General features: G+C 36.9%; 1 protein-coding gene across 2 annotated transcripts in view; it reads left to right on the forward strand.

Annotated features, from left to right (window-relative positions):
* The window catches only part of ZDHHC15 (zinc finger DHHC-type palmitoyltransferase 15), a 119,715-nt gene that overhangs the window by 46,139 nt on the left and 48,429 nt on the right, over positions 1-25,147 (forward strand). The window contains exons 4-7 of one of the 2 annotated variants that reach the window (XM_060003058.1): positions 14,488-14,608; positions 22,469-22,538; positions 23,997-24,029; positions 24,754-24,874. In XM_060003058.1, coding sequence (XP_059859041.1) covers positions 14,488-14,608; positions 22,469-22,538; positions 23,997-24,029; positions 24,754-24,874 — 345 coding nt within the window. Of the gene's footprint in view, positions 1-14,487; positions 14,978-22,468; positions 22,539-23,996; positions 24,030-24,753; positions 24,875-25,147 lie in introns of those variants that run through there. The other variant, XM_060003059.1, reaches the window with a different exon arrangement.

A 25,147-nucleotide genomic window follows, 5' to 3' on the forward strand; every position in this document is an offset into this window, starting at 1 on the left:
TATCCAATGCAAATTATATATCTGATAAGTATCCACTTGATATCAAGTATTCAGAATACATAAAAGATTCTTGCAATTCAACAACAAAAAGACAAACAACCAAATTTAAAATGGGCAAATAATTTTATTTTGTATCTATATGAGATAATGGATGTTCACTAAACTTATTGTGGTAATCATTTCCTTATGTATATAATTCAAATCATTATGCTGTACACCTTAAAATTATACTGTGCTGTATGTCAACTATACTTCAATAAAACTGGAAGAAAAAATATTAGGTGAAAAAGTAGTATGGAAAATTAAAGGAATGATTGTATATACAAATGAAAGGAAAGACTACACCAAAATAGTACTGGCTCTTTATGAATAAGATTAGAAGGATTTTTTTCTTAATGTTTTTCTGTAATGTCTATATATTCTACAATGAGCTTGCATTACTTTTATAAAAATAAAACAATAACTCTTTTATACTGATACAATGAAAAATAAAATTTACATTTAGCCATGTGATCCATTTTGAGGTAATTTTTCTAAATTGGAGTATAACTGTTTTACAATGTTGTGTTAGTTTCTACTGTACAGAAAAGTGCAGTTCCCTGTGCTATACAGCAGGTTCTCATTAGTTATCTATTTTACACACATTAGTGTATATATGTCGATCCCAATCTCCCAGTTCATCCCACCCACCCTTTCCCTGCTTGGTGTCCATACATTTGTTCTCTACATCTGTGTCTCTATTTCTGCCTTGCAAACCAGTTCATCTGTACTATGTTTCTAGATTCCACAGGTATATGTTAATATGCGATATTTGGTTTTCTCTTTCTGATTTACTTCACTCTGTATGACAGTCTCTAGATCCATCCACATCTCTACAAATGACCCAATTTTGTTCCTCTTTATGGCTGAGTAATATTCCATTGAATATATGTACCACTTCTTTACCCATTTCTCTGTTGATGGGCATTTAGGTTGCTTCCATGACTGGCTATTGTTAATAGTGCTGCAATGAACACTGGGGTGCATGTGTCTTTTTGAATTATGGTTTTATCTGGGTTTAAGCCCAGGAGTGGGATTGCTGGGTCATATGGTAGCTCTATTTTTAGTTTTTTAAGGAACCTCTGTACTGTTCCCATAGTGGCTGTATCAATTTACATTCCCACCAACAGTGTAAGAGGGTTCCCTTTTCTCCACACCCTCTCCAGCATTCAGTGTTTATAAATTTTCTGATGATGCCCATTCTAAATGGTGTGAGGTGATGCCTCATTGTAGTTTTGATTTGCATTTCTCTAATAATTAGTGATGTTGAGAAACTTTTCATGTGCCTCTCGGCCATCTGTATGTCTTCTTTGGATAAATGTCTATTTAGGTCTTCCACCCATTTTTGGATTGGGTTGTTTGTTTTTTTGCTATTCAGCTGCATGAGCTGTTTACATATTTTGGAGATTAATCCTTTGTCCATTGATTCATTTGAAATATTTTCTATCATTCTGAGGGTTGTCTTTTCATCTTCCTTGTGGTTTCCTTTGGTGTGCAAAAGCTTTTAAGTCTCATTAGGTCCCATTTTTTAATTTTTGTTTTTATTTCCATTACTCTAGGAGGTGGGTCAAAAAAGATCTTGCTGTGATTTATGTTAAAGAGTCTTCTGCCTTTGTTTTCCTCTAAGAGTTTTATAGTGTCCAGTCATACATTTAGCTCTTTCATCCATTTTGAGTTTATTTTTGTGTATGGTGTTAGGGTGTGTTCTAATTTCTTTCCTTTGTATGTAGCTGTCCAGTTTTCCCAGCACCACTTATTGAAGAGGCTGTCTTTTCTACATTGTATATTCTTACTTTCTTTATCAAAGATAAGGTGACCATATGTGTGTGGGTTTATCTCTGGGCTTTCTATCCTGTTCCATTGATCTATATTTCTGTTTTTTTGCCAGTGCCATTCTGTCTTCATTACTGTAGCTTTGTAGTATAGTCTGAAGTCAGGGAGCCTGATTCCTCCAGCTCCATTTTTTTGTCTCAAGATTGCTTTGGTTATTTGGGGGCTTTTGTATCTCCATACAAATTTTCAGATTTTTTGTTCTATTTCTGTGGAAAATGACATTGGTAATTTGATAGGGATTGCATTGAATCTGTAGATTGCTTTGGGTAGTTTAGCTATTTTTGCAATATAGATTCTTCCAATTCAAGAACATGGTATGTCTCTCCAACTGTTGGTATCATCTTTGATTTCTTTCATCAGTGTCTTATAGTTTTCTGCATACAGGTCTTTTACCTCCTTAGGCAGGTTTATTCTGAGGTATTTTATTCTTTTTGTTGCAATGGTGAATGAGATTGTTTCCTAAATTTCTCTTTCTCATCTTTTGTTGTTAGTGTATAGGAATGCAGATTTCTGTGCATTAACTTTATATCCTGCAACTTTACCAAATTCATTGATTAGCTCTAGTAGTTTTCTGGTGGCATCTTTAGGATTTTCTATGTATAGTATCATATCATCGGCAAACAGTGATAGTTTTACTTCTTCTTTTCCAAATTGTATTCTTTTTATTTCTTTTTTGTCTCTGATTTCCATGGCTAGGACTTCCAAACCTATGTTAAATAATATTGGTGAGAGTGGACATCCTTGTCTTGTTCCTGATTTTAGAGGAAATGCTTTCAATTTTTCACCATTGAGAATGGTGTTTGCTCTGGTCTGTTGTATACAGCTTTTATTATGTTGAGGTAGTTTCCCTCTATGCCAACTTTCTGGAGAGTTTTTATCATAAATGGGTGTTGAATTTTGTCAAAAGCTTTTTCTGCATCTACTGAGATGATCATATGGTTTTTGTTCTTCAATTTGTTAATATGGTGTACCGCATTGACTGATTTGCATATATTAAAGAATGCATATATCCTTGCATCCCTGGGATAAATCCCACTTGATCATGGTGTGTGATCCTTTTGATGTGTTATTGGGTTCCATTTGCTAGTCTTTTGTTGAGGATTTTTGCATCTATATTCATCAGGGATATTGGTCTGTAATTTTCTCTTTTTTGTAATATCTTTGTGTGGTTTTGGAATAAGGGTGATGGTGGACTCGTAGAGTGAGTTTGGGAGTTTTCCATTCTCTGAAATTTTTTGGAAGAGTTTCAGAGGATGGGTGTTAGCTCTTCTCTAAATCTTTGACAGTATTTACCTGGGAAGCTGTGTGGTCTGGACTTCAGTTTGTTGGAAGACCTTTAATCACAGTTTCAATTTCATTACTTGTGATTGGTCTGTTCATATTTTCTATTTCTTCTTGGTTCAGTCTTGGAAGGTAATACCTTTCTAATAATTTGTCCATTTCTTCAAGGTTGTCCATTTCATTGGCATAGAGTTGCTTGTAGTAGTCTCTTATGACGTATTGCATTTCTGTGGTGTCCGTTGTAACTTCTCCTTTTTCATTTCTAATTTTTTTGATTTGAGTCCTCTCCCTCTTTTTCTTGATGCATCTGGTTAAAGGTTTATCAATTTTGTTTATCTTCTCAAACAACCAGCTTTTAGTTTTTATTAATCTTTGCTATTGTTTTGTTTCTATTTCATTTATTTCTGCTCTAATCTTTATGATTTCTTTCCTTCTACTAACATTGGGGTTTTTTTTTTTTTTTTTTGCTCTTCTTACTCTAGTTCCTTTAGGTGTAAGGTTAGATTCTTTATTTGAGATTTTTCTTGTTTCTTGAGGTAAGATTGTCTTCCAATAAACTTTCCTCTGAGAACTGCTTTTGCTGCATCCCATAGGTTTAGGGTCATTGTGTTTTCATTGTCATTTGTCTCTAGGTATTTTTTGATTTCCTCTCTGCTTTCTTCAGTGATCTCTTGTTTATTTAGTAACGTATTGTTGAGCCTCCATGTGTTTGTGTTTTTTACAGTTTCTTTCCTGTAATTGATTTCTAATTTCAAAGTGTTGTGGTCGCAGAAGATACTTGGTACAATTTCAATATTCTTAACTTTACCAAGGCTTGATTTGTGACCGAAGATATGATCTATCCTGCAGAATGTTCAATGTGCACTTGAGAAGAAAGTGTAATCTGCTGTTTTCAGATGGCATGTCCTCTTAATATCAATTAAATATATTCGGTCTATTGTGTCATTTAAAGCTTGTGTTTCCTTATTTTTTTTCATTTTGGATGATCTGTCCATTGGTGAAAGTGGGGTGTTAAAGTCCTCTACTATTATTGTGTTACTGTTGATTTCCCCTTTTATGGCTGTTAGTATTTGCCTTACGTATTGAGGTGCTCCTATGTAGGTGCATAAATATTTACAATTGTTATATCTTCTTCTTGGGTTGATCCCTTGATCATTATGTAGTGTCCTTCTTTGTCTCTTGTAATAGTCTTTATTTTAAAGTCTATTTTGCCTGATATGAGAATTGCTACTCCAGCTTTCATTTGATTCCCATTTGCATGGAATATCTTTTTCCATCCCCTCACTTTCAGTCTGTATGTGTCCCTAGGTCTGAAGTGGGTCTCTTGTAGACAGCATAAATATGGATCTTGTTTTTGTATCCATTCAGCCAGTCCGTGTCTTTTGGTTGGAGCATTACTCCATTCACATATGTGTGTTCCTATTACCATTTTCTTAATAGTTTCGTGTTTGTTTTTGTATGTCCTTTTCTTCTCTTGTGTTTCCAGCTTAGATAAGTTCGTTTAGCATTTGTTTTAAAGCTGGTTTGGTGGTGCTGAATTCTCTTAGCTTTTGCTTGTCTGAATGAGATCTTCCTAGGTAGACTAATCTTGGTTGTAAGTTTTTCTCTTTCATCACTTTAAATATATCATGCCACTCCCTTCTGGCCTGCAGAGTTTCTGCTGAGAACTCAACTGAGAACCTTATGGGGATTCCGTTGTATGTTATTTGTTGCTTTTCCCTTGGTGCTTTTAATATTTTTTCTTTGAATTTAATTTTTGTTATTTTGGTTAATATGTGTCTTGGTTTGTTTCTCTTAGGGTTTATCCTGTTTGGGACTCTCTGCACTTCCTGGACTTGGGTGGCTATTTCCTTTCCCATGTTGGGGAACTTTTCGACTATAATCTCTTCAAATATTTTCTCAGACCCTTTCTCTTTCTCTTCTTCTTCTTGGACCTCTATAATTCGAATGTTGGTGTGTTTAATGTTGTCCCAGAGGTCTCTGAGACTGTCCTCAATTCTCTTCCTTCTTTTTTCTTTATTCTGCTCCATGGCAGTTATTTCCACCATTCTATGTTCCAGCTCACTTATCCATTCTTCTACCTCAGTTATTCTGTTATTGATTCCTTATAGAGTATTTTAAATTTCAGTTATTTTGTTGTTTATTACTGTTTGTTTGCTCTTCAGTTCTTCTAGGTCCTTGTTAAACGTTTTTTTTTTTTTTTTTTTTTTGTGGTACGCGGGCCTCTCACTGTTGTGGCCTCTCCCATTGTGGAGCACAGGCTCCAGACATGCAGGCTCAGCAGCCATGGCTCACGGACCCAGACGCTCTGTGGCATGTGGGATCCTCCTGGACTGGGGCACGAACCCTTGTCCCCTGCATCGGCAGGCAGACTTTCAACCACTGTGCCACCAGGGAAGCCCCGTTAAACGTTTCTTGTATTTTCTCTATTCTATTTCCAAGATTTGGATCATCTTTACTGTGATTACTCTGAATTCCTTTTCAAGTAGACTGCCTATTTCCTCTTCATTTGTTTGGTCTTGTGGGGTTTTACCTTGCTCCTTCATCTGCTGCATATTTCTCTGTCTTCTCGTTTTGTTTAAATTAGTGTGTTTGGGGTCTCCTTGCCGCAGGCTGCAGGGTCATACTTCCTCTTACTTCTGGTGTCTGTCCCCAGTGGGTGAGGTTGGTCCAGTGGCTTGTGTAGGCTTCCTGGTGGGGGGGACTGGTGCCTGTGTTCTGGTGGGTGTGGCTGGATCTTGTCCCTCTGGTGGGCCGAACCATGTCCGTTGGTGTGTTTGGGGTGTCTGTGAGCTTCATATCACTTTAGGCATCCTGTCTGCTAATGGGTGGGCTTGTTTTCCTGTCTAGCTAGTTGTTTGGCATGAGGTGTCCAGCATTGGAGCTTGCTGGCTGTTGTGTGGAGCCAGATCTTAGTGTTGAGATGGAGACCTCTGGGAGAGCCCTCACCAATTAATATTCCATAGGGCTGGGAGTTCTCTGGTGGTCCAACATCCTGGACTCAGCTCTCCCACCTCGGAGGCTCAGGCCCAACCCCTGGCCAGAGCACTAAGACCCTGCAAGCCACATAGCATGGAAAAAAAGAAAACGAACAGACAAAACCCCAAGACAAATGGTAAAAGCAAAACTAAACAGATAAAATTACATGAAGAAACACACAAACACATACACTCACAAAAAGACAAAAAAGAGAAAACAAAAAGGCAGAGAGCAACCAAACCAATAAACAAACCTCATAATGAAAACAAACACTAAGAAGTAAACTAACAAAAACACAAAATCAAATCAAACACAGAAAGCAAAGTAAAAAAAGGCAAAGAAAGCATAAAACACACAAAAATGATCAAAAGAAAACTAAAAACAAAAGAAAGATGAAAACAAAAGGAAAAATGTACAAAACAACAAAGAAGTAAACATAGAAAAATATAAATTATAGTTTAAAATAAGAGAAAAACAATGCAAAACAAAGAAAAACCAAAACAAGTAAAAACTACAATATAACGAAAAAATACAGTAGAAATAGGAAAAAATAAAATTAAAAATATATTAAAAATAAAAGCATAAAAGAGAATATATAAAGTAAATAAAAATTAAAAGAATAATAAAAAATCAACAAAATTTTTAAAGGTAGCAATAATAATAATATTTTTCTGTGGCTTCAGCTTTCTGTGTCCTTGCCCCCACAGTGAACCATAGCCAGTCCCTGCCTACCCAGGAAGTCCTCCAATACTTCTAGGTAGGTCTCTGGACCTGCTGTGGGCACTGTGGCACCAGCTCAGACTCTTATCTGGCCTTACTCCTGTGTGTACTTGCCTCCAAAGTCCACAGTTGCCCCCAAAGTCCACATGCTCAATTGTGGGAACACTCGTCTATTCAGATATTCCCAGGTGCAGTGTTTACCAAGCTGATTGTGGGTGTTTAATCTGCTACTCCTCTGGGTGCTTGGAGAGATTTCCCTTTCTCTTCTTTGGTCGCATGGCACCTGGGGTTCAGCTTTGGCTTTGGCCCCACCTCTGCGTGTGGGCCACCCTCAGGCGTCTGTTCTCTGCCCAGGCAAGAGGGGGCGAAAGCAATGACTAATTAGGGCTCACTTGCTCTCTCAGTTCAGCGAGAGGGATGGATACAGCAGTCACAATTGGGATGTGCTGGGACTGCTTGCAGTGGCAGAGGCAGGCATGAAGCTGCAACAGCCTAGGTGCACCATGCGTTCTCCTGGGGATGTTGGCCCTGGATCACAGGACCCTCAGCAGTGGTGGGCTGCACAGGCTCCCAGGAAGGTGTGGGCATTGACCTGGGTTTGCTCACAGGACCCTTGGTGGCAGTGGCAGCAGCCGTTGCACCCACCTCTCAGGCTCACGCCTACCTCTGGAGCTTGCATAGGTGGTGCCCTGCCATCTGTGAGCACATGGAACAAGAAGCTCATATGGTGGGCCTGCCCCTCTCCTTGCGGACCCCATGACAATGGTCTCTTGCCTCTCTGGCAGGTCCAGACTTTTTCCTGGACTCCCTCCCAGCTAGCTGTGGTATACTAACCCCCTCAAGCTGTCTTTGCACAGCCTGCCCCAGTCCTCTCCCTGGTTTCTGACCTCCAAAGCCTGTGCCTCAGCACCCAGTCCCCACCTGACCCAGCAGGTGATCAGATAAGTGTCTCGGGCCAGTGAGTGCTGGTTGGCACTGATCCTCTGTGCAGGATTCTCTCTGCTTTCCCTCAGCACCCCTGTTGCTCCCCTCTCCTCTGAGGCTCCAAAGTTCCCCCAATTCCCGCCAGTGAGGGGGCTTCCTAGCATTTGGAAACTTTTCCACCTTCACAGCTCCCTCCCAGAGGTGCAGGTCCCATCCCTATTCTTTTGTCTCTGTTTTTTCTTTTTCCTTTTGCCCTACTCAGGTGCATGGGGATTTTCTTGCCTTTTGGGAAGTCTGAGGTCTTCTACCAGTGTTCAGTAGGTGTTCTGTAGGAGTTGTTCCACATATAGATGTATTTTTGATGAATTTGTGGGGACGAAGGTGGTCTCCATTGTCTTACTCCTCCATCTTGAAGATCCTCCATTTTGAGGTAATTTGTGTAAGATGTGAGGTAATATTGAGGGTTTGTTTTTTTAATATTATGTCCAATTGTTATAGTACAGTTTGCTGAAAAGATGATCCTTAATGTTTTCAATACGAACTATCCTTTAAAAAATGGGCAAATGACTTGAATAGATAGTTCACTAAACAATACATGTGTGTGTGTGTGTGTGTGTGTGTGTGTGTGTGTGTGTGTGTGTGTGTATATATATATATGTATGTATATGTATATATAGTAGAGAAATGCAAATTAAGACCACAATGAGATAACATTTCACACCGGATGGCTAAAATATGACTAACTGAACAGATACATGCAAAAGAATGAAATTGAACCACATCGTACACTAAATACTAAAACTAACTCAAAATCTATTAAAGACTTGAATGTTAGACCTAAAACCATGAAACTCTGAGATGAAAACATAGCTGGTAAGCTCCTTGTTATTGGTCTTAGCAACGCTTTTAGGGATCTGACTCCAAAGGCAAGGGCAACAAGAGGAAAAATAAACAAATGGGACTACATCAAACTAAAAAGCTTCTGCACGGCAAAGGAAATTATCAACAAAATGAAAAGCCAACCTATTGAATGGAAGAAGGTATGTTCAAGTCATATACCCAATAAGGGGTTGATATCCAAAATATATAAAGAACTCATACAATTCAATTACAAAAAAAAATCTGATTAAAAATGGGCAGAGTATCTGAATAGACATTTTCCCAAAGATGTACAGATGGCCAACAGGCACTTGAAAAGATGCTCAGCATCACTAATCATCAGGGAAATGAAAATAAAAACCACAGTGAGATATCACCTCATGCCAGTTAGAATGACTGTTATAAAAAAGACAAGAAATAACAAGAGTTAATAAGGATGTGGAGGAAGGGGTACCCTTATTCACTGTTGGTGGGAATGTAAATTGGTGCAACCAGTATGGAAAACAGTATAGAGGTTCCTCAAAAAATTAAAAGTAGAACTACCATATGATCCAGGAATTCCATTTTTGGGTATCTATCCAAAGGAAACAAAAACATGAATTAGAAAAGATATATGCACCCCTATGTTCACTGCAGCATTATTTACAATAGCCAAGATATGGAAGCAACTTAAGTGTCCATCAGTGGATGAATGGATAAAGAAGATATGGTATATATACAATGGAATACTACTCAGTCATTAAAAAGAAAGAAATATTGTCATTTGCAACAACATGGTTGGACCTTGAGGGTATTATGCTAAGTGAAATAAGTCAGAGAAAGACAAATACCACATGATTTCACTTATATGTGAAATTTAAAATACAAAACAAAACTGAACTCAGACTCAGATACAGAGAGCAGATTCCCAGTGGAGGTTGCCAGAGGAAAAGGGGTAAGAGTGGGGGGGGGAATGGGTGATGGGGATCAAGAGGCATAAACTTCCAGTTATAAAATGAGTAAGTCATGGGGATGTAATGTATAGCATACGGAATACAGTCAATATTGTGTTAACTTTGTATGGTGACAGATGGTAACTTGACAGTTGTGATCGCTTGTAGTGATCATTTTGAAATGCATAGAGATGTCAAATCATTATGTTGTACACATGAAACTAATATAATATTGTATGCCAGATACATTTCAATAAAAGAAATCATGGAATCATATACCATACAAAGGTAAATTTTACTGAATGGAAATTTTTTTAACATAAAGGAAAAAATTGTCAGTGATCCTCCAATATTGAATCAAGCCAAATTCCTATTCAGATGAGCTATCTTCCTTTGCCCAGGAAGTAGAAAAAGAAGATTGTAGGTGTGGTAGAGTGATCACATCAATTGTTCCAATTTCTCATGCTTTCTTGTAGTCATGAACTTTGCCATAACCTCTGATGTCCTCCCACTCTCTCTGCATCTAGCCATGTAAGTTGCTTTATCCAATGGGATGTTAGTAGATGTGAGATAAGTAGATGCTTGAAAGAGCACTTACATGTTTCCATTTGGATTTCTCCTCTTGCCTTCTATCACCACCTTGACAACATGCCAGTCTAGCCTGATGGGACACAAACATGGGAGCAGAATTGAGTCATCAGGGTCATCCCAACTAAGATGGATCAATAGTCAGACAATTACCAGATACGTGAGTGAGTTTGGGGACCAGAACTGCTTAGTCAATTCAGCCAAAATTGCCAGCACACAGACCCTTGAACCTTGATGCTTATTATTCTAGATTTCAAAGTTGTATGTTATGAAACATTATTGTGACCATAGATAACTGGTACAAAAAGTAAGGAATTATGAACCATAAGAAAAAGGCAAAAACCAAGGAAAATGTTAACTTTGGGGAGGTGGGAAACTGTGGGAGTTGGGCACACTTTCTTGAAGTGCTAGTGTCTTAATTTATTTTTTTAAATAAGGAAGGCTATCTGAATAATGCTATGCAGGAATATGAAAACAAGACTGGAGTAGAGCCAATCTAGAGGTATATCATCTTGTGATCAGTTCATGACTTTCCCTAATAATGAAGGTCTCTTCACATCTTTGAATTTTATTCCATGAAATCAAATATGTACAACCTCAGATGAATGTAATAAAATAATTGTAATAAAAACAAAACAAAGACAAAAAGAAAGAAAGAAAGAAGGAAGGAAGGAAGAAAGAAAGAAAGAAAAAGAAAGAAAGAAAGAAAAATGTAAAATAACAAGTGTTAGTGTAAATATGGAGAATTCTGAATCCTCATACATTGCTACTGGGAATTTTAATGGCGTGGCTAGTGTGGAAAACAGGTTTTCATTTCCTCATAAGGTTAAACATAGAATTACCATGTGACCCAGCAGTTCTACTCCTAAGTATATACTCAGGAGAATTGAAAACAGTTGTTCAAACAAATAGTTATACACAGCTGTTCACAGATCACTATTCACTGTAACCAAAAGATGGGAAGGAGCCAAATGTCCATTAACAGGGGAATTCATAAACCAAGTGTGGTATGTCCATACAATGGAATATTATTCAGCCATTAAAAAGGAATACATTACTGATACATGATACAACATGGATGAACCTTGAAAACATTATGCTAATTGAAATACAGCAGACACCAAAGGCCCCATATTGTTTGATTCCATTCATATGAAAAATCCAGTGAGGCAGAAGGTAGATTAGTGGTTGCCAGGGAATGGGAATGGAGGGAATAGGGAATCACCACTTAATGTATAGAGGGTTTCCTTTTGGAGTGATAAAAATATTCTGGAACTAGATAGTGGTGATGGTTGCAAAACACTGTGAATGTACTAAATGCCACTGACTCGTACACTATAAAATGTACATTTTAAAATGAAATTTTATGTTATGTGAATTTTAGCTCAATAAAATAATTGTCCTTGTCACACTATTTATAAAGCTTGTAGACCAGTAAAAAGGCTGAGTGATTAGGAATTTTGTTGGCCTAAACTGGGTGACATGATGACAGGATTTAGATAATCACTGCAAATGTCTAACATTTAAGACCACGTGTTAATCATTTTTAATGGGTAAAAAGAAAAGGTGAATCTTTTGGACCTATATGATAGTCATGATATTAATTTATCTAATAACAAATACATCCCAGTCTATCACCAGTTGTCCCACCCAAAGTGCATTTACTGGCTCATTGCATTCTAACCCTCAAAAATGCTTGGTTAGTGCCAGAAATAGGGCATCCAGGCATGACATCCTATTCCAAACCAAAGTCTACTGGCTATATAACCACAAGGTTTCATCACATACAAGCAGTAACAACACTGCCTGTGCCTTTCAAGCTGGGGCAGTATACCACAAGAAAGTTATATTCCCAAGACCATCCCCGAACTTAAAGCACTGCCCCAAGGTGCTACTTTTAATTATCAACATTAAAAAAGAATTGTTTAAAACTTTATACTTTTAAATCAACTATACTTCAATAAGAAGGTTAAAAATAAGTTAAAAAATAAAACTTTATACTTTCCAGTTAGCATAATTGTTCTTCTAAGAAAACAAAAAAAAACCCAGTTGTTTTTATATTAAATTTATATTATTTAGTTACCATTTTATAATATTGACCTATAGACTTTTGGTTCTGAAAATTCTTAGTTGTGTGTGCCTATACAGTTCATCACAGAATCCTTGGCTTCCTGGGCCTCCACGCATTAAATGCCTATAGTGCACCATATTTACTGTAATAGCCAAAAATTCCCCTATACATTTCCACATACCCACAGGAAGTCATCTAGTTTAGAATGACATGATACCATAAAAATGCACCACCACAGGTATGGTTCTTAAAATAGAGTGTTTGATTTTATACATTTCCAATTTTAAAAGTCAGATACATTTAAATTATCTTAAATATTTTATTAATTTATTTGTTTTACTATTTTACTGATGTACAAATACATACTCTATTCCAAGAACTAAGCTGTAAAGAGTATGATTTCATGATTTTTTACCTATATTTACACCTATATAATCACCATCCAGGTTAAGATTTTGAACATTTCCAACACCTCAGGAATCTCTTTCATACCCTTTCCCAATCAGCTTCCTATCAGACATAACCACTAGTCTTTCTATCACCATAGATTAGTTTTGTCTATTTTTGAGCCTCACACAAAAAAGGAATCATAGTATGCACTGTTCTGTGTAAGCCTTTCACTCAGTGCAGTGTTTTCCAGATTCATTCATGTTGATGTATGTTTCAGTTATTCATTCCCTTTTACTGCTGTTAGTTATTCACTTTTATCACAGTTGATTTATCCATTCACCAATTAAAGGACACTTGTGTTGTTACCATTTATTTCTATTATGAATAAAGCTGCTATGAACAATCTTGTACCTGTCTTTTGGCATACACACAAACACACATACGTATACACACACACACACACACACACACACACTCATTGTTCTCTTAGGTATATAACTGGGAATGGAATTGCTGAGTCATAGGGCGGCACATATTTAGCTTATGTAGATAATGCCAAACAGTTTTCCAAAGTGGTTGCATAAATCTACACTCCCACCAAGATCTTCAGATCCTCAAAATGCACCATAAAGGAAGTAAAGAGGAAAGCCACAGACTGGTAGAAAATATTCAACAAAGGACTAGTATACAAAATACATAAATTACTATTCAAATCATTACAAAATCAATAATAAAAAAGACACATAACCCAATTATTTTTTAATGGACAAAGACTTGAATAGGCATTTCACAGGAAGATACCCAAATGGCCAATAAACTCATAAAAAGGTGCTGAATGTCATTAGTAATCAAAGGAGTGCAAATTAAAATCAGAATAACATACTGCTACACACTATCTAGAATAGTTAAAAATTTAAAGATTGGCTATATCAAATATTTCTAAATGATTTAAGAAATTGGACTTGTAAAAGAGACTTTAATTACTTGTTATTATCCAGCACTGTTACACCAGTCTTGTGAAGTAAGTATTATTTCCTCTGTTTTACAGACAAAGAAACTTAGGTTGAGAGTATCTGATTTTCCAAAGTGATTTTTGAACTATTAAATGGCAGAGATTAAGTTTAAATCCAGAGAATGTGATCACAGATCTTTCTCTTTTTCACCTCTGCCTACCCTTTGGCCCAAACAGAAGAAAACTTACAGGTTTGTATTACTTTGGAAAATCATTGGCATTTTTTTTGCCAGATTAGCAAAGTGTAGCACAAACATGGCAACAAGCTCCATACCAGACTAAAAATTTCTGAAATAGTGAGAATATCCAAATTTCTATTCATTTGAAAAATTATTATAGAATGTGAAGACAATGTTGCAAGTAGTCTCATCCAGCTTCTCCAAGAGTGTCACCTATGAAAAATACTCACAACTTAATAAGAAGCATAGTTTATCATCAACAGGGTCCTGGCAACAAGGTATCACATATCAACATGCAATATCATATTATGGTATAATGGAGTGGAAATGGCATAAGTCTTGGGGTCAAGTGAACTGGGTTTGGGGCTTAGTTTTGCTGCTTTTATTAGTTGAGTGAGTGTAACCATAGATAAGGTACTTAATCTAAGTTTTATTTTCTTTAGTTATAAAACAATATTACCTATCACATAGAGTTATGAATATTTAGATAAAAGCCAAATAAGATAAATGAGATAATTATCCAGAGAAAGTTATAAACCAAATTGGTACCTGAGCTTCAAGGATAGGTAACAAATATTTTCATCCAAATAGTTATTGTTGTTTTTAATCTTTTCTGTGAATTTTGGAAAGTAAAGTCTTGCCTCTCACTTCTCCTTCCAGTTCCACCTGTCCTATACCGACAAGGAGCGCTATGAAAATGAAGAGAGACCTGAGGTCCAGAAGCAGATGCTTTCTGATATGGCCAAGAAGCTACCAGTTTACACAAGAACTGGGAGTGGAGGTCAGTTCATCCAAAGTCGCTTAGAGAGGCAGATCAACAAGGATCTCAGAAAGACTGAGTCATAAATATCCTCAATCTAGCCCACTTTTTCCTCCTTTCTTCTGAAGAACACTGTGGAGTTTTTTCTCAACATTTTATTATAAAAAAGGTCAAACATTTACCCAAGATGGAATAATTATAAACATCTGTATACCCACCACTGGAGTCACCACTAACATTTTACTATATCTCTTTATCACATATCTGTCCACAAATCCATCCCTCTATCCATCATCCATCAAGATATCTTATTTAAAAAATTTTTTTTTACTGAAGTATAGTTGATGTACAATGTAGTGTTAGTTTCTGGTATACAATAAAGTGATTCAATTAAACATACATAAATGTGTGTGTGTATATATATATATATATGTATATATATACTTTTTCATATTCTTTTCCATTATGGTTTATTACAGGATATTGAATATAGTTCTCTGTGGTATGCAGTAGGTCCTTGCTGTTTATTTCATATATACTAGTTTGTATCTGCTAATACCAAATTCCTAATTTATCCCTCCCCACCTCCTTTCCACTTCGGTAATGATAAATTTGTTTTCTATGACTGTGAGTCTGTTTCTGTTTTGTAAATAAGTTAATTTCTAACATTTTTTTAGATTCCACATATAAGTGATATCATATGGTACTTGTCTTTCTCTCTTATTTCATTTAGTATGATCATCTCTAGGTCCATCCATGTTGCTGCAAATGGCATTATTTCATTCTTTTTTATTGCTGAGTAGTACTCCATCATATATATATACCACATCTTCTTTATCTATTCATCTGTTGATCGACATTTAGGTTGCTTCCATGTCCTGGCTATTGTAAATAGTGCTGTAATGAACATGTAGGGTGCATGTATCTTTTCGAAGTATGCTTTTCTCTGGATATACGCCCAGGAATGGGATTGCTGTATCATATGGTAGTTCTATTTTTAGTTTTTTAAGGAACCTCCATACTGTTCATTATAGTGATTGTACCAATTTATATTCCCACCAACAGTGTAGGAGGGTTCCCTTTTCTCCACACCCTCTCCAGCATTTGTTATTTGTAGATTTTTAATGATGGCAAGCCATTTTATTTTTTGATGCATTTCAAAGTAAGTAGCCGATATCCATACACATCCACCTAAATATTTTATTATTCTTTTTTGGGTGAAATTTACATACAAAACATGCACAAATCTTAAGTGTACCATTCAGTATTTTGACAAATGTACACACCTGTGTAACTAAAACCTCTGAAAACATTACCACACCCCAAAAAGTTCTCTCATGCTCGTTCCCAGTCAAGCCCACCACCACAACCAAAGACAACCACTATTCTGATAGTTTTCCACCATAGATTACTTCTACCTGCTCTAGAATTTCGTATAAATGGAATCATACAGTATGTACTGTTGTATCTGGCTTCTTTTATTCAGTATAATGTTCTTGAGACTCATTCACACTCTTGTGTATTTCATTCCTTTTACTGCTGAGTAGTATTTCTTTTTTTTTACATCATTTTTTTCATCTTTATTGGAATATAATTGCTTTACAATGTTGTGTTAGTTTCTGCTGTACAAAAAGGTGAATCAGCTATATGTATACATATATCCCCATATCCCCTCCCTCTTGAGCCTCCCTCCCACCCTCCCTATCCTACCCCTCTAGGTCATCACTGGGCATCGAGCTGATCTCCCTGTGCTATGCAGCAGCTTCCCACTAGCCATCCATTTTACATTTGGTAGTGTATATATGTCAATGCTACTACCTCACTTCGTCCCAGCTTCCCCTTCCCCTACTGTGTCAAGTCCATTCTCTATATCTGTGTCTTTATTCCTGCCCTGCCATTAGGTTCATCAGTACCGGTTTTTTAGACTCCATATATATGCGTTAGCATACGGTATTTGTTTTTCTCTTTCTGACTTACTTCACTCTGTATGACGGACTCTAGGTCCATCCACCTCATTACAAAAACAATTTCATTAGTTTCTATGGCTGAGTAATATTCCATTGAATATATGTGCCACAACTTCTTCATCCATTCATCTGTCAATGGACATTTAGGTTGCTTCCGTTTCCTGGCTATTGTAAATAGTGCTGCAATGAACATTGTGGTACATGTATCTTTTACAGTTATGGTTTTCACAGGGTATATGCCCAGTAGTGGGATAGCTGGGTCATATGGTAGTTCTTTTAGTTTTTTAAGAAACCTCCATACTGTTCTCCATAGTGGCTGTATCAATTTACATTCCCACCAACAGTGCAGGAGGGTTCCCTTTTCTCTACACCCTCTCCAGAATTTATTGTTTATAGATTTTTTGATGATAGCCATTCTGACCGGTGTGAGGTGATACCTCATTACAGTTTTGATTTGCATTTCTCTAATGATTAGTGATGCTGAGCATCTTTTTATGTGTTTATTGGCAATCTGTATGTCTTCTTTGGAGAAATGTCTATTTAGGTCTTCTGCCCATTTTTGGTTTGGGTTGTTTGTTTTTTTGATATTGAGCTGCATGAGCTGCTTGTATATTTTGGAGATTAATCCTTTGTCAGTTTCTTTGTAGATATTTTCTCCCATTCTGAGGGTTGTCTTTTCATCTTGTTTATCGTTTCCTTTGCTGTGCAAAAGCTTTGAAGTTTCATTAGGTCCCATTTGTTTATTTTTGTTTTTATTTCCATTACTCTAGGAGGTGGGTCAAAAAGGATCTTGCTATGATTTATGTCTTAGAGTGTTCTTCCTATGTTTTCCTCTAATAGTTTTATAGCGTCTGGCCTTACATTTAGGTCTTTAATCCATTTTGAGTTTATTTTTGTGTATGGTGTTAGGGAGTGTTCTAATTTCATTCTTTTACATGTAGCTGTCCAGTTTTCCCAGCACCACTTATTGAAGAGGCTGTCTTTTCTACATTGTATATTCTTGCCTCCTTTATCAAAGATAAGGTGACCAGGGCTTCCCTGGTGGCGCAGTGGTTGAGAGTCCACTTGCCGATGCAGGGGACACAGGTTCGTGCCCCGGTCCGGGAAGATCCCACATGCCACGGAGCGGCTAGGCCCGTGAGCAATGGCCGCTGAGCCTGCGCATCCGGAGCCTGTGCTCCGCAACAGGAGAGGCCACAACAGTGAGAGGCTCACTTACCACAAAAAAAAAGAAAAAAAAAAAAAGATGTGACCATATGTGCATGGGTTTATCTCTGGACTTTCTATCCTGTTCCATTGATCTATATTTCTGTTTGTTGCCAGTACCATTCTGTCTTGATTACTGTAGCTTTGTAGTATTGTCCGAAGTCAGGGAGCCTGACTCCTCCAGCTTCATTTTTCTTTCTGAAGATTGCTTTGTCTGTTTGGGGTCTTTTGTGTTTCCATACAAATTGTAAAATTTTTTGTTCTAGCTCTGTGAAAAATGCCATTGGTAATTTGTAAGGATGGCATTGAATCTGTAGGTTGCTTTGGGTAGTATAGTCATTTTCACAATACTGATTCTTCCAATCCAAGAACATGGTGTATCTCTCCATCTGTCTGTATCATCTTTGATTTCTTTCATCAGTGTCTTATAGTTTTCTGCATGCTAGTCTTTTGCCTCCTTAGGTAGGTTTATTCCTAAGTATTTTGTTCTTTTTTTTGCAGTGGTAAATGGGAGTGTTTCCTTAATTTATCTTTCTTATTTTTCATTGTTATTGTGTAGGAATGCAAGAAATTTCTGTGCATTAATTTTGTATCCTGCAGCTTTACCAAATTTGATTTACTCTAGTAGTTTTCTGGTGGCATCTTTAGGATTCTCTATGTATAGTATCATGTCATCCATAGACAGTGACAGTTTTACTTCTTTTCCAATTTGTATTCATTTTATTTCTTTTTCTTCTCTGATTGCCATAGCCAAAACTTCCAAAACTATGTTGAATAATGGTGAGAGTGGGCACCCTTGTCTTGTTCCTGATCTTAGAGGAAATACTTTCAGTTTTTCACCATTTTGAATTATGTTGGCTGTGGGTTTGTCATATGTGGCTTTTATTATGTTGAGGTAGGCTCCCTCTCTGCCCATTTTCTGGAGACTTTTTATCATAAATGTGTGTTGAGTTTTGTCAAAAGCTTTTCTGCATCTATTGAGATGATCATATGGTTTTTATCCTGCAGTTTTTTAATATGGTGTATCACATCGATTGATTTGTGTATATTGAAGAATTCTTGCATTCATGGGATAAACCCCGCTTGATCATGGTGTGTGATCCTTTTAATGTGCTGTTGGATTCTGTTTGCTAGTATTTTGTTGAGGATTTTTGCATCTATGTTCATCAATGATATTGGCCTGTATTTTTCTTTTTTTGTCACATCTTTGTCTGGTTTTGCTATCAGGGTGAGTGATGGGGGCCTCATAAAATGAGTTTGGGAGTGTTCCTCCCTCTGATATATTTTGGAAGAGTTTGAGAAGGATAGATGTTAGCTCTTCTCTAAATGTTTGATAGAATTCTCTTGTGAAGCCAACTGGCCCTGGGCTCTTGTTTTTTGGAAGATTTTTAATCACAGTGTCAATTTCAGTGCTTGTGATTAGTCTGTTTATATTTTCTATTTATTCCTGTTTCGGTCTTGGAAAGTTGTACTTTTCTAAGAATTTGTCCATTTCTTCTAGGTTGTCCATTTTATTGGCATATATTTGCTTGTGGTAGTCTCTCATGAACCTTTGTATTTCTCCAGTGTCAGTGAGTAACTTCTTTTTCATTTCTAATTTTATTGATTTGAGCCCTCTTCCTTTTTTTCTTTGAGTCTCGCTAAAGGTTTATCAATTTTGTTTATCTTTTCAAAGAACCATCTTTTAGTTTGATTGGTCTTTGCTATTGTTTCCTTCATTTCTTTTTCATTTATTTCTGATCTGATCTTTGATTTCTTTCCTTCTGCTAAGTTTAGGTTTTTATTGTTCTTCTTTCTCTAATTGCTTTAGGTGTAAGGTTAGGTTGTTTATTTGAGATTTTTCTAGCTTCTTGAGGTAACATTGTATTTCTATAAACTTCCATCTTAGAACTGCTTTTGCTGCACCCCATAGGTTTTGGGTCCTAGTATTTTCATTGTCATTTCTGAGTAGTATTTCATTGTATGAATATCATATTTTCTTTATCAGTTCACCAGTTGATGCTCAAGTGGGTTGTTTCCAGTGCTCAACTATTATGAGTAAATCTGCTATGAAATTCTTGTACAAGTGATTGTGCAGATATGTCTTCATTTTTCTTCAGTAATACTCACTATGGAGTTTTATTGTTAGTTTTCATATGCATGAGTAGAACAGTACTGGCTGAGCAATTCTCCTCGTTTTATTTATTTTTTTAATACATTTATTTATTTATTTTGGGCTTAGTTGGGTCTTTGTTGCTGCGCGTGGCCTTTCTCTATTTGCAGCGAGTGGGGGCTACTCTTCATTGCAATGCACGGGCTTCTCATTGCAGTGGCTTCTCTTGTTGCGGAGCTCAGGCTCTAGGTGTGCAGTCTTCAGTAGTTGTGGCTCGTGGGCTCTAGAGCACAGGCTCAGTAGTTGTGGCTCGCAGGCTCTAGAGCACAGGCTCAGTAGTTTTCATGCATGGGCTTAGTTGCCCCTCAGCATGTGGCAGCTTCCCAGACCAGGGCTCAAACCCGTGTCCCCTGCACTGGCAAGCAGATTCTTAACCACCGTGCCACCAGAGAAGCCCTCTCCACCTTTTAAAATTTGAAAACGAATGCTTTTTTGACAAGTAATTCTAATGTTTCTAATAAGGAAGTTTGTGTTTCAAGGCTCTGGGAAGTATACTGTTGGACACTTACGTTCATCTATTTATCATTTATTTATTCAACCAATATTTATTAAGATCCCATATGACAATTGGGGATGTCTTAATATAGTCTGGGTATTAGATGATATTAAAGATTTATTGTTTACTTTGTTAGAGCAATAATGTCATGGTGGTTATGGTTTATTTAAAAGTCTTCATGCATACTGAAGTATATTGAAAAGGAGACAGACAGGAAATTTTCTATATAATTTCAAACAGTAGTAAACAGAATGGTGCGATAGAGCAGAGATTACAAACTAGAAGTATATGGGAGGAATTGGACCCAGAGATATATTCTGTTTGACCTCTAATGTGTCTTTTAAAACTTCGCATTTTTACTAATTTTTAACAATTAGAATATTTCTGCATGAAAATCCACAATTTTTGCCTACTCTTGAAAACTCAGACACTGGTAACATTCGATCTGCACTTCCCCATGGCAAAAATTAGCTAGAGCTGAGTAGTAGCCGCTCTTTTTAAACACAGCACGAATTCTCAGGTTCTTCACTCACTACTCACTGTTCCCTGGACCCTTGAAGCATTTGTTTGCAGTGCTCATGATATAGAGTAATAGAGAAGGCTTCTCTGAGGCAATGTCATTTGATCTGAGACCTTAATAAGAAAAAGTAGCTTGCAGGAATTCCCTGGTGGTCCAGTGGTTAGGACTCAGTGCTTTCACTACCGGGGCCAGGTTCAATCACTGGTCAGAGAACTAAGATCCCACAATCCATGCAGAGCCACCAAAAAAAAAAAAAAGTAACTTGCCATGCTAAGGGTTTGGAACTCCATTGAAGGTTTTTAGTGGAGAGTGATATGATCTGATTTAGATTTTAACAAATCACCTGGCTATTCTGTAGAGAATGTATTGTGAGGGGGCAAGAGTGAAAGCAAATAATTAGGCAGCTATTGCAGTCATCTAAGTTAGAGGTGATGGTGGCTTAAACTGGACAGTGGTGTTTGACCGTATCTTTAAAAACATGTTGAAGGAACTAAACATGCATGTCCCTCTCCCCTCCTTGTTACCTCAGTTATACGCATACTTTGGTCACCACCACCACCACATTGCTAGAATGAACACAGAAACTCTGCTGAATTAATAGTTCATTATGTTGAATCAGTTATGTGTGCTTAAGGTACACTTTAGGTTTAATTATTATATTAGCTCAAATTTTCATAATTTTAGTTGTTACACTTAATAATCACATAAACAGTCATACTCTATCAATGAACACAGAGAAAATTAGAAGGAAAGGAAAATGTCTTTCATGCAAGGAAATAAAGAAGGAAGGAGGTAGAGAGGGAAGGAGAACTGATTTTTTATATCATACTTACAAAGTGAAAAGAATCCTGAACTAAAGGGTCAGAAAAACTGTACTAGTCACAGCCTTGCCACTTGCTTACTGTGTGATTTTGTGTAAGTTACTTGACATGGCTCAGGTCTTTATTTTCTACATCTGTGGAATGGTCAATTGAACTAATTTGTTCTAGAATGTCTCTTCTATTCTTCAAATTCTTATTCTAAGAACTACCTTCTTTACCATGCTTTAGGAGTTTTATCCACCTCATACAATCCAACCTCTGGAGACAGGAGATAAATTATGAATCCTGTTTTCAGATAGGAAAGTTGGAATAAACAGAGGCTAAATGATTTTCCCAAGATAACTCAAGCAATTGACAGTATAGTTTGTTTCATAATACAGAATTTTATGATCAGATATCCAGATATGAAAACTTTTCCCCTTACACTCATCCCCCAAAAGGTGCTTTTAAGCGCAGGCTCAGTAGTTGTGGCTCACAGGCTTAGCTGCTCCGCGGCATGTGGGATCCTCCCAGACCAGGGCTCGAATCTGTGTGATCCAACAGGGAAAAAAATACATACCACAATTCTCTTATGTGATCTGTCTTTTGCTTGGTAACTTGAAATGAGATGAGTTTGAGTGCCTGTAATCAGTGTATAACAAGTCACCCAGATTTGCTAGTAAGATATATGGTGTCATATTGATCCCTAACCAGTGCTAACCACCTTATTTTTCCTATAGCCGTAAGGTTCTGTGACCGGTGCCATTTGATCAAGCCAGATCGCTGCCACCACTGCTCTGTCTGTGCCATGTAAGTGACAGCCATAATTCCCCTGGGCTGAGCTTGGCCACTGATGGTTGCCTTAAAAACCAAGTGACTTATCCTAACATGTTGATCCTAAAGAGCATTTCCTTTCAATCATAATGAGCACATGCCAAATACCCTCACAGGGATGATGATGATTCAAACTATTATAAAGATAGGAAAGAGAAATAAAACTGCATTTTAAAAAATAAACATTTTATTTTAGAACAGTTTTAGATTTATAGAATCATTGTAAAGATAGTTCTTATATGCCCCACACCATTTTCCATGTAATATCTTACATTAATATGGTACATTTCTTACAATTAATGAACCAGCATTGATTTTTTATTTTTAGCCAAAATCCATACTCTATTTAGATTTTCTCAGTTTTTCCCTGAAGTCCTTGTTCTGTTACAGGATCCTATCCAGGATACCGTATTACATTTAGTTGTCATGTCTTCTAGGCTCCTCTTAGCTGTGATAGTTTCTCAGACTTTACTTGTTTTTGATAACCTTGATGGTTTTTAGAATTGTCGGGTATTTTGCAGACTATCCCTCAGGTGGGATTTGTCTGATATTTTTCTCATAATTAGATTTAGATAATGTCTTTTGGGGGAGGAAGACCAGAGAGATTAAGTGCCATTCTCATTATATCATATCAAGGGTACGTACTATAGACATGACTTATCACTGCAATGTTAATCTTAATCATCTGACTGAGGCAGTGTTTGCCAGATTTCTCCACTGTAAAGTTACTCTTCTCCCACCCCCACTCCATACTGTACTCTTTAGAAGGAAATTTCTGTGTACAGCCAACACTAAAGGAATGAGAAGTTATGCTTCCCCCACCCTGCCTTGCAGGCAGAGTATCTACATAAATTATTTGGAATTCCTCTACATGGGAGATTTGTCTCTTTTCCCTCATTTATTTATTAAATCATTTACTTATATCAATATGTGGGCATGGACAATCATTTTACATTTGGGGTTATAAGTCAATACTACTTTATTTTGTTACTCAAATTGCTCCAGCTTTGTAAAATCCCATTTTTATACTAATAAATATAAGCTTCATGTCCTTCTTCTTGAGTGCTTGTTCCATCCATGTTTCTCTTACCCTTGATTCAAGCACAGGCTGCAGTCATGTTTTCTTCTTTACTTTTATTAAACTAAGTAAATAAAATGAGGAGAGGTATCTTGGACCTACCCTCTGTGTCAGTATCCTAGAGTTCCCTTTAAAAAATGCCTTTTAAAGGTTGGAATTTTAGTCATGTAACTTGCTGCCAGCATGATCCTAAAGTTTTGTGATTGGCTCATCCTAGGAACAACTGAGGACAGAATAGTTTTGGAGAAGCTATAGTGGAAATCTAAGAATGAGTGTACTGGGACCATGTAAAAATACTGGTGATACCCTGAGTTCAATTCTGAAGTTTATCACACTGTATTTTCTTCCTTTTGTAGGTGTGTATTAAAAATGGATCATCATTGCCCTTGGTATGTCCTTTTGATTAATTTCTCCCCTCTAATAGGGTCAAAGTTGTTCAATGCCTACTTTCCTAAGCATAGTTGTAAAATGCCTGTTTCCCCTACCATAATTCACTGGGCTTTGTATTTGTGTGGGGAACAGGGAAGGCGTAACATTTTAAAGCAAGAATAAATATACCATCAAAGGTGTGATAGTGAATTCCTGGTGTCACAGAGCTAATGGTCTCTTGTCCATTAGCTATAATAACGAAAGAGAGTACAGATAGTTGTCCCCTTTGACATTACATAATTCAGTTCTTTTTTTAGCTGTCTTGATGTTTGAAAAACTCTAGATTGTTAATTTAAGCAATTCTCCAAATTTTGTATGTCTGACCTAGAGAACCAGTATGAAATCATCTAACTATAAAGAGAACATGCCATAATATACTAAGTATAGCTGCGGAGATTGTAGTAGGTTTTCAGCATCCAAGATCCAGGTTTGCTTGGGTGTGTCAGGAACCAGTCCAGAACTGTTAGGTAGGCCAGCTGTCTCTGTGTCTGTAAATAAAAGGAAAAACAAGTGAGACATGAACTTGTGTTTCCAGTCTGTTCCTATTAAGGCACTTAAATTTCTGTTGAGTTTCTACACAACAGATAATGAAGCAGCAGGGGTAACACAGTTCACTCTGTATCAGTGTGTTCTAAATCAATGGATCCTGATTTCAAATTAGTTTTTCTTTTTTTCCTTTTTTAGGGTTAATAACTGCATTGGATTTTCCAACTATAAATTCTTCCTTCAGTTCTTAGCTTATTCTGTTCTCTATTGCCTGTACATTGCTACAACGGTCTTCAGCTATTTCATCAAATACTGGAGAGTAAGTTAAAAAATCCAGAAGGGTCCCCCCACCAAGAATAAATACACACCTATTCCAATCTGTGACATTGTTCACATTATCTTTTTCTTTTTTACATTTTGAAGTAGCTAATACTGAAGTAATCAGAAGGGAAAGCACAGAAAACAAGTTTCCCACATTAAATATTCTGAGATTTAAGAGGCTGTTATTTAGATGTCAGTTAAAGTTTCTATCATACATGAGAATCTTGTTGGGCCTCCAGGAACCTAATCTCTTGAGACTTACTGATTCTTT

This window comes from Delphinus delphis, chromosome X, assembly GCF_949987515.2.
Source record: "Delphinus delphis chromosome X, mDelDel1.2, whole genome shotgun sequence".
NCBI classification, from domain to species: Eukaryota; Metazoa; Chordata; class Mammalia; order Artiodactyla; family Delphinidae; genus Delphinus; species Delphinus delphis.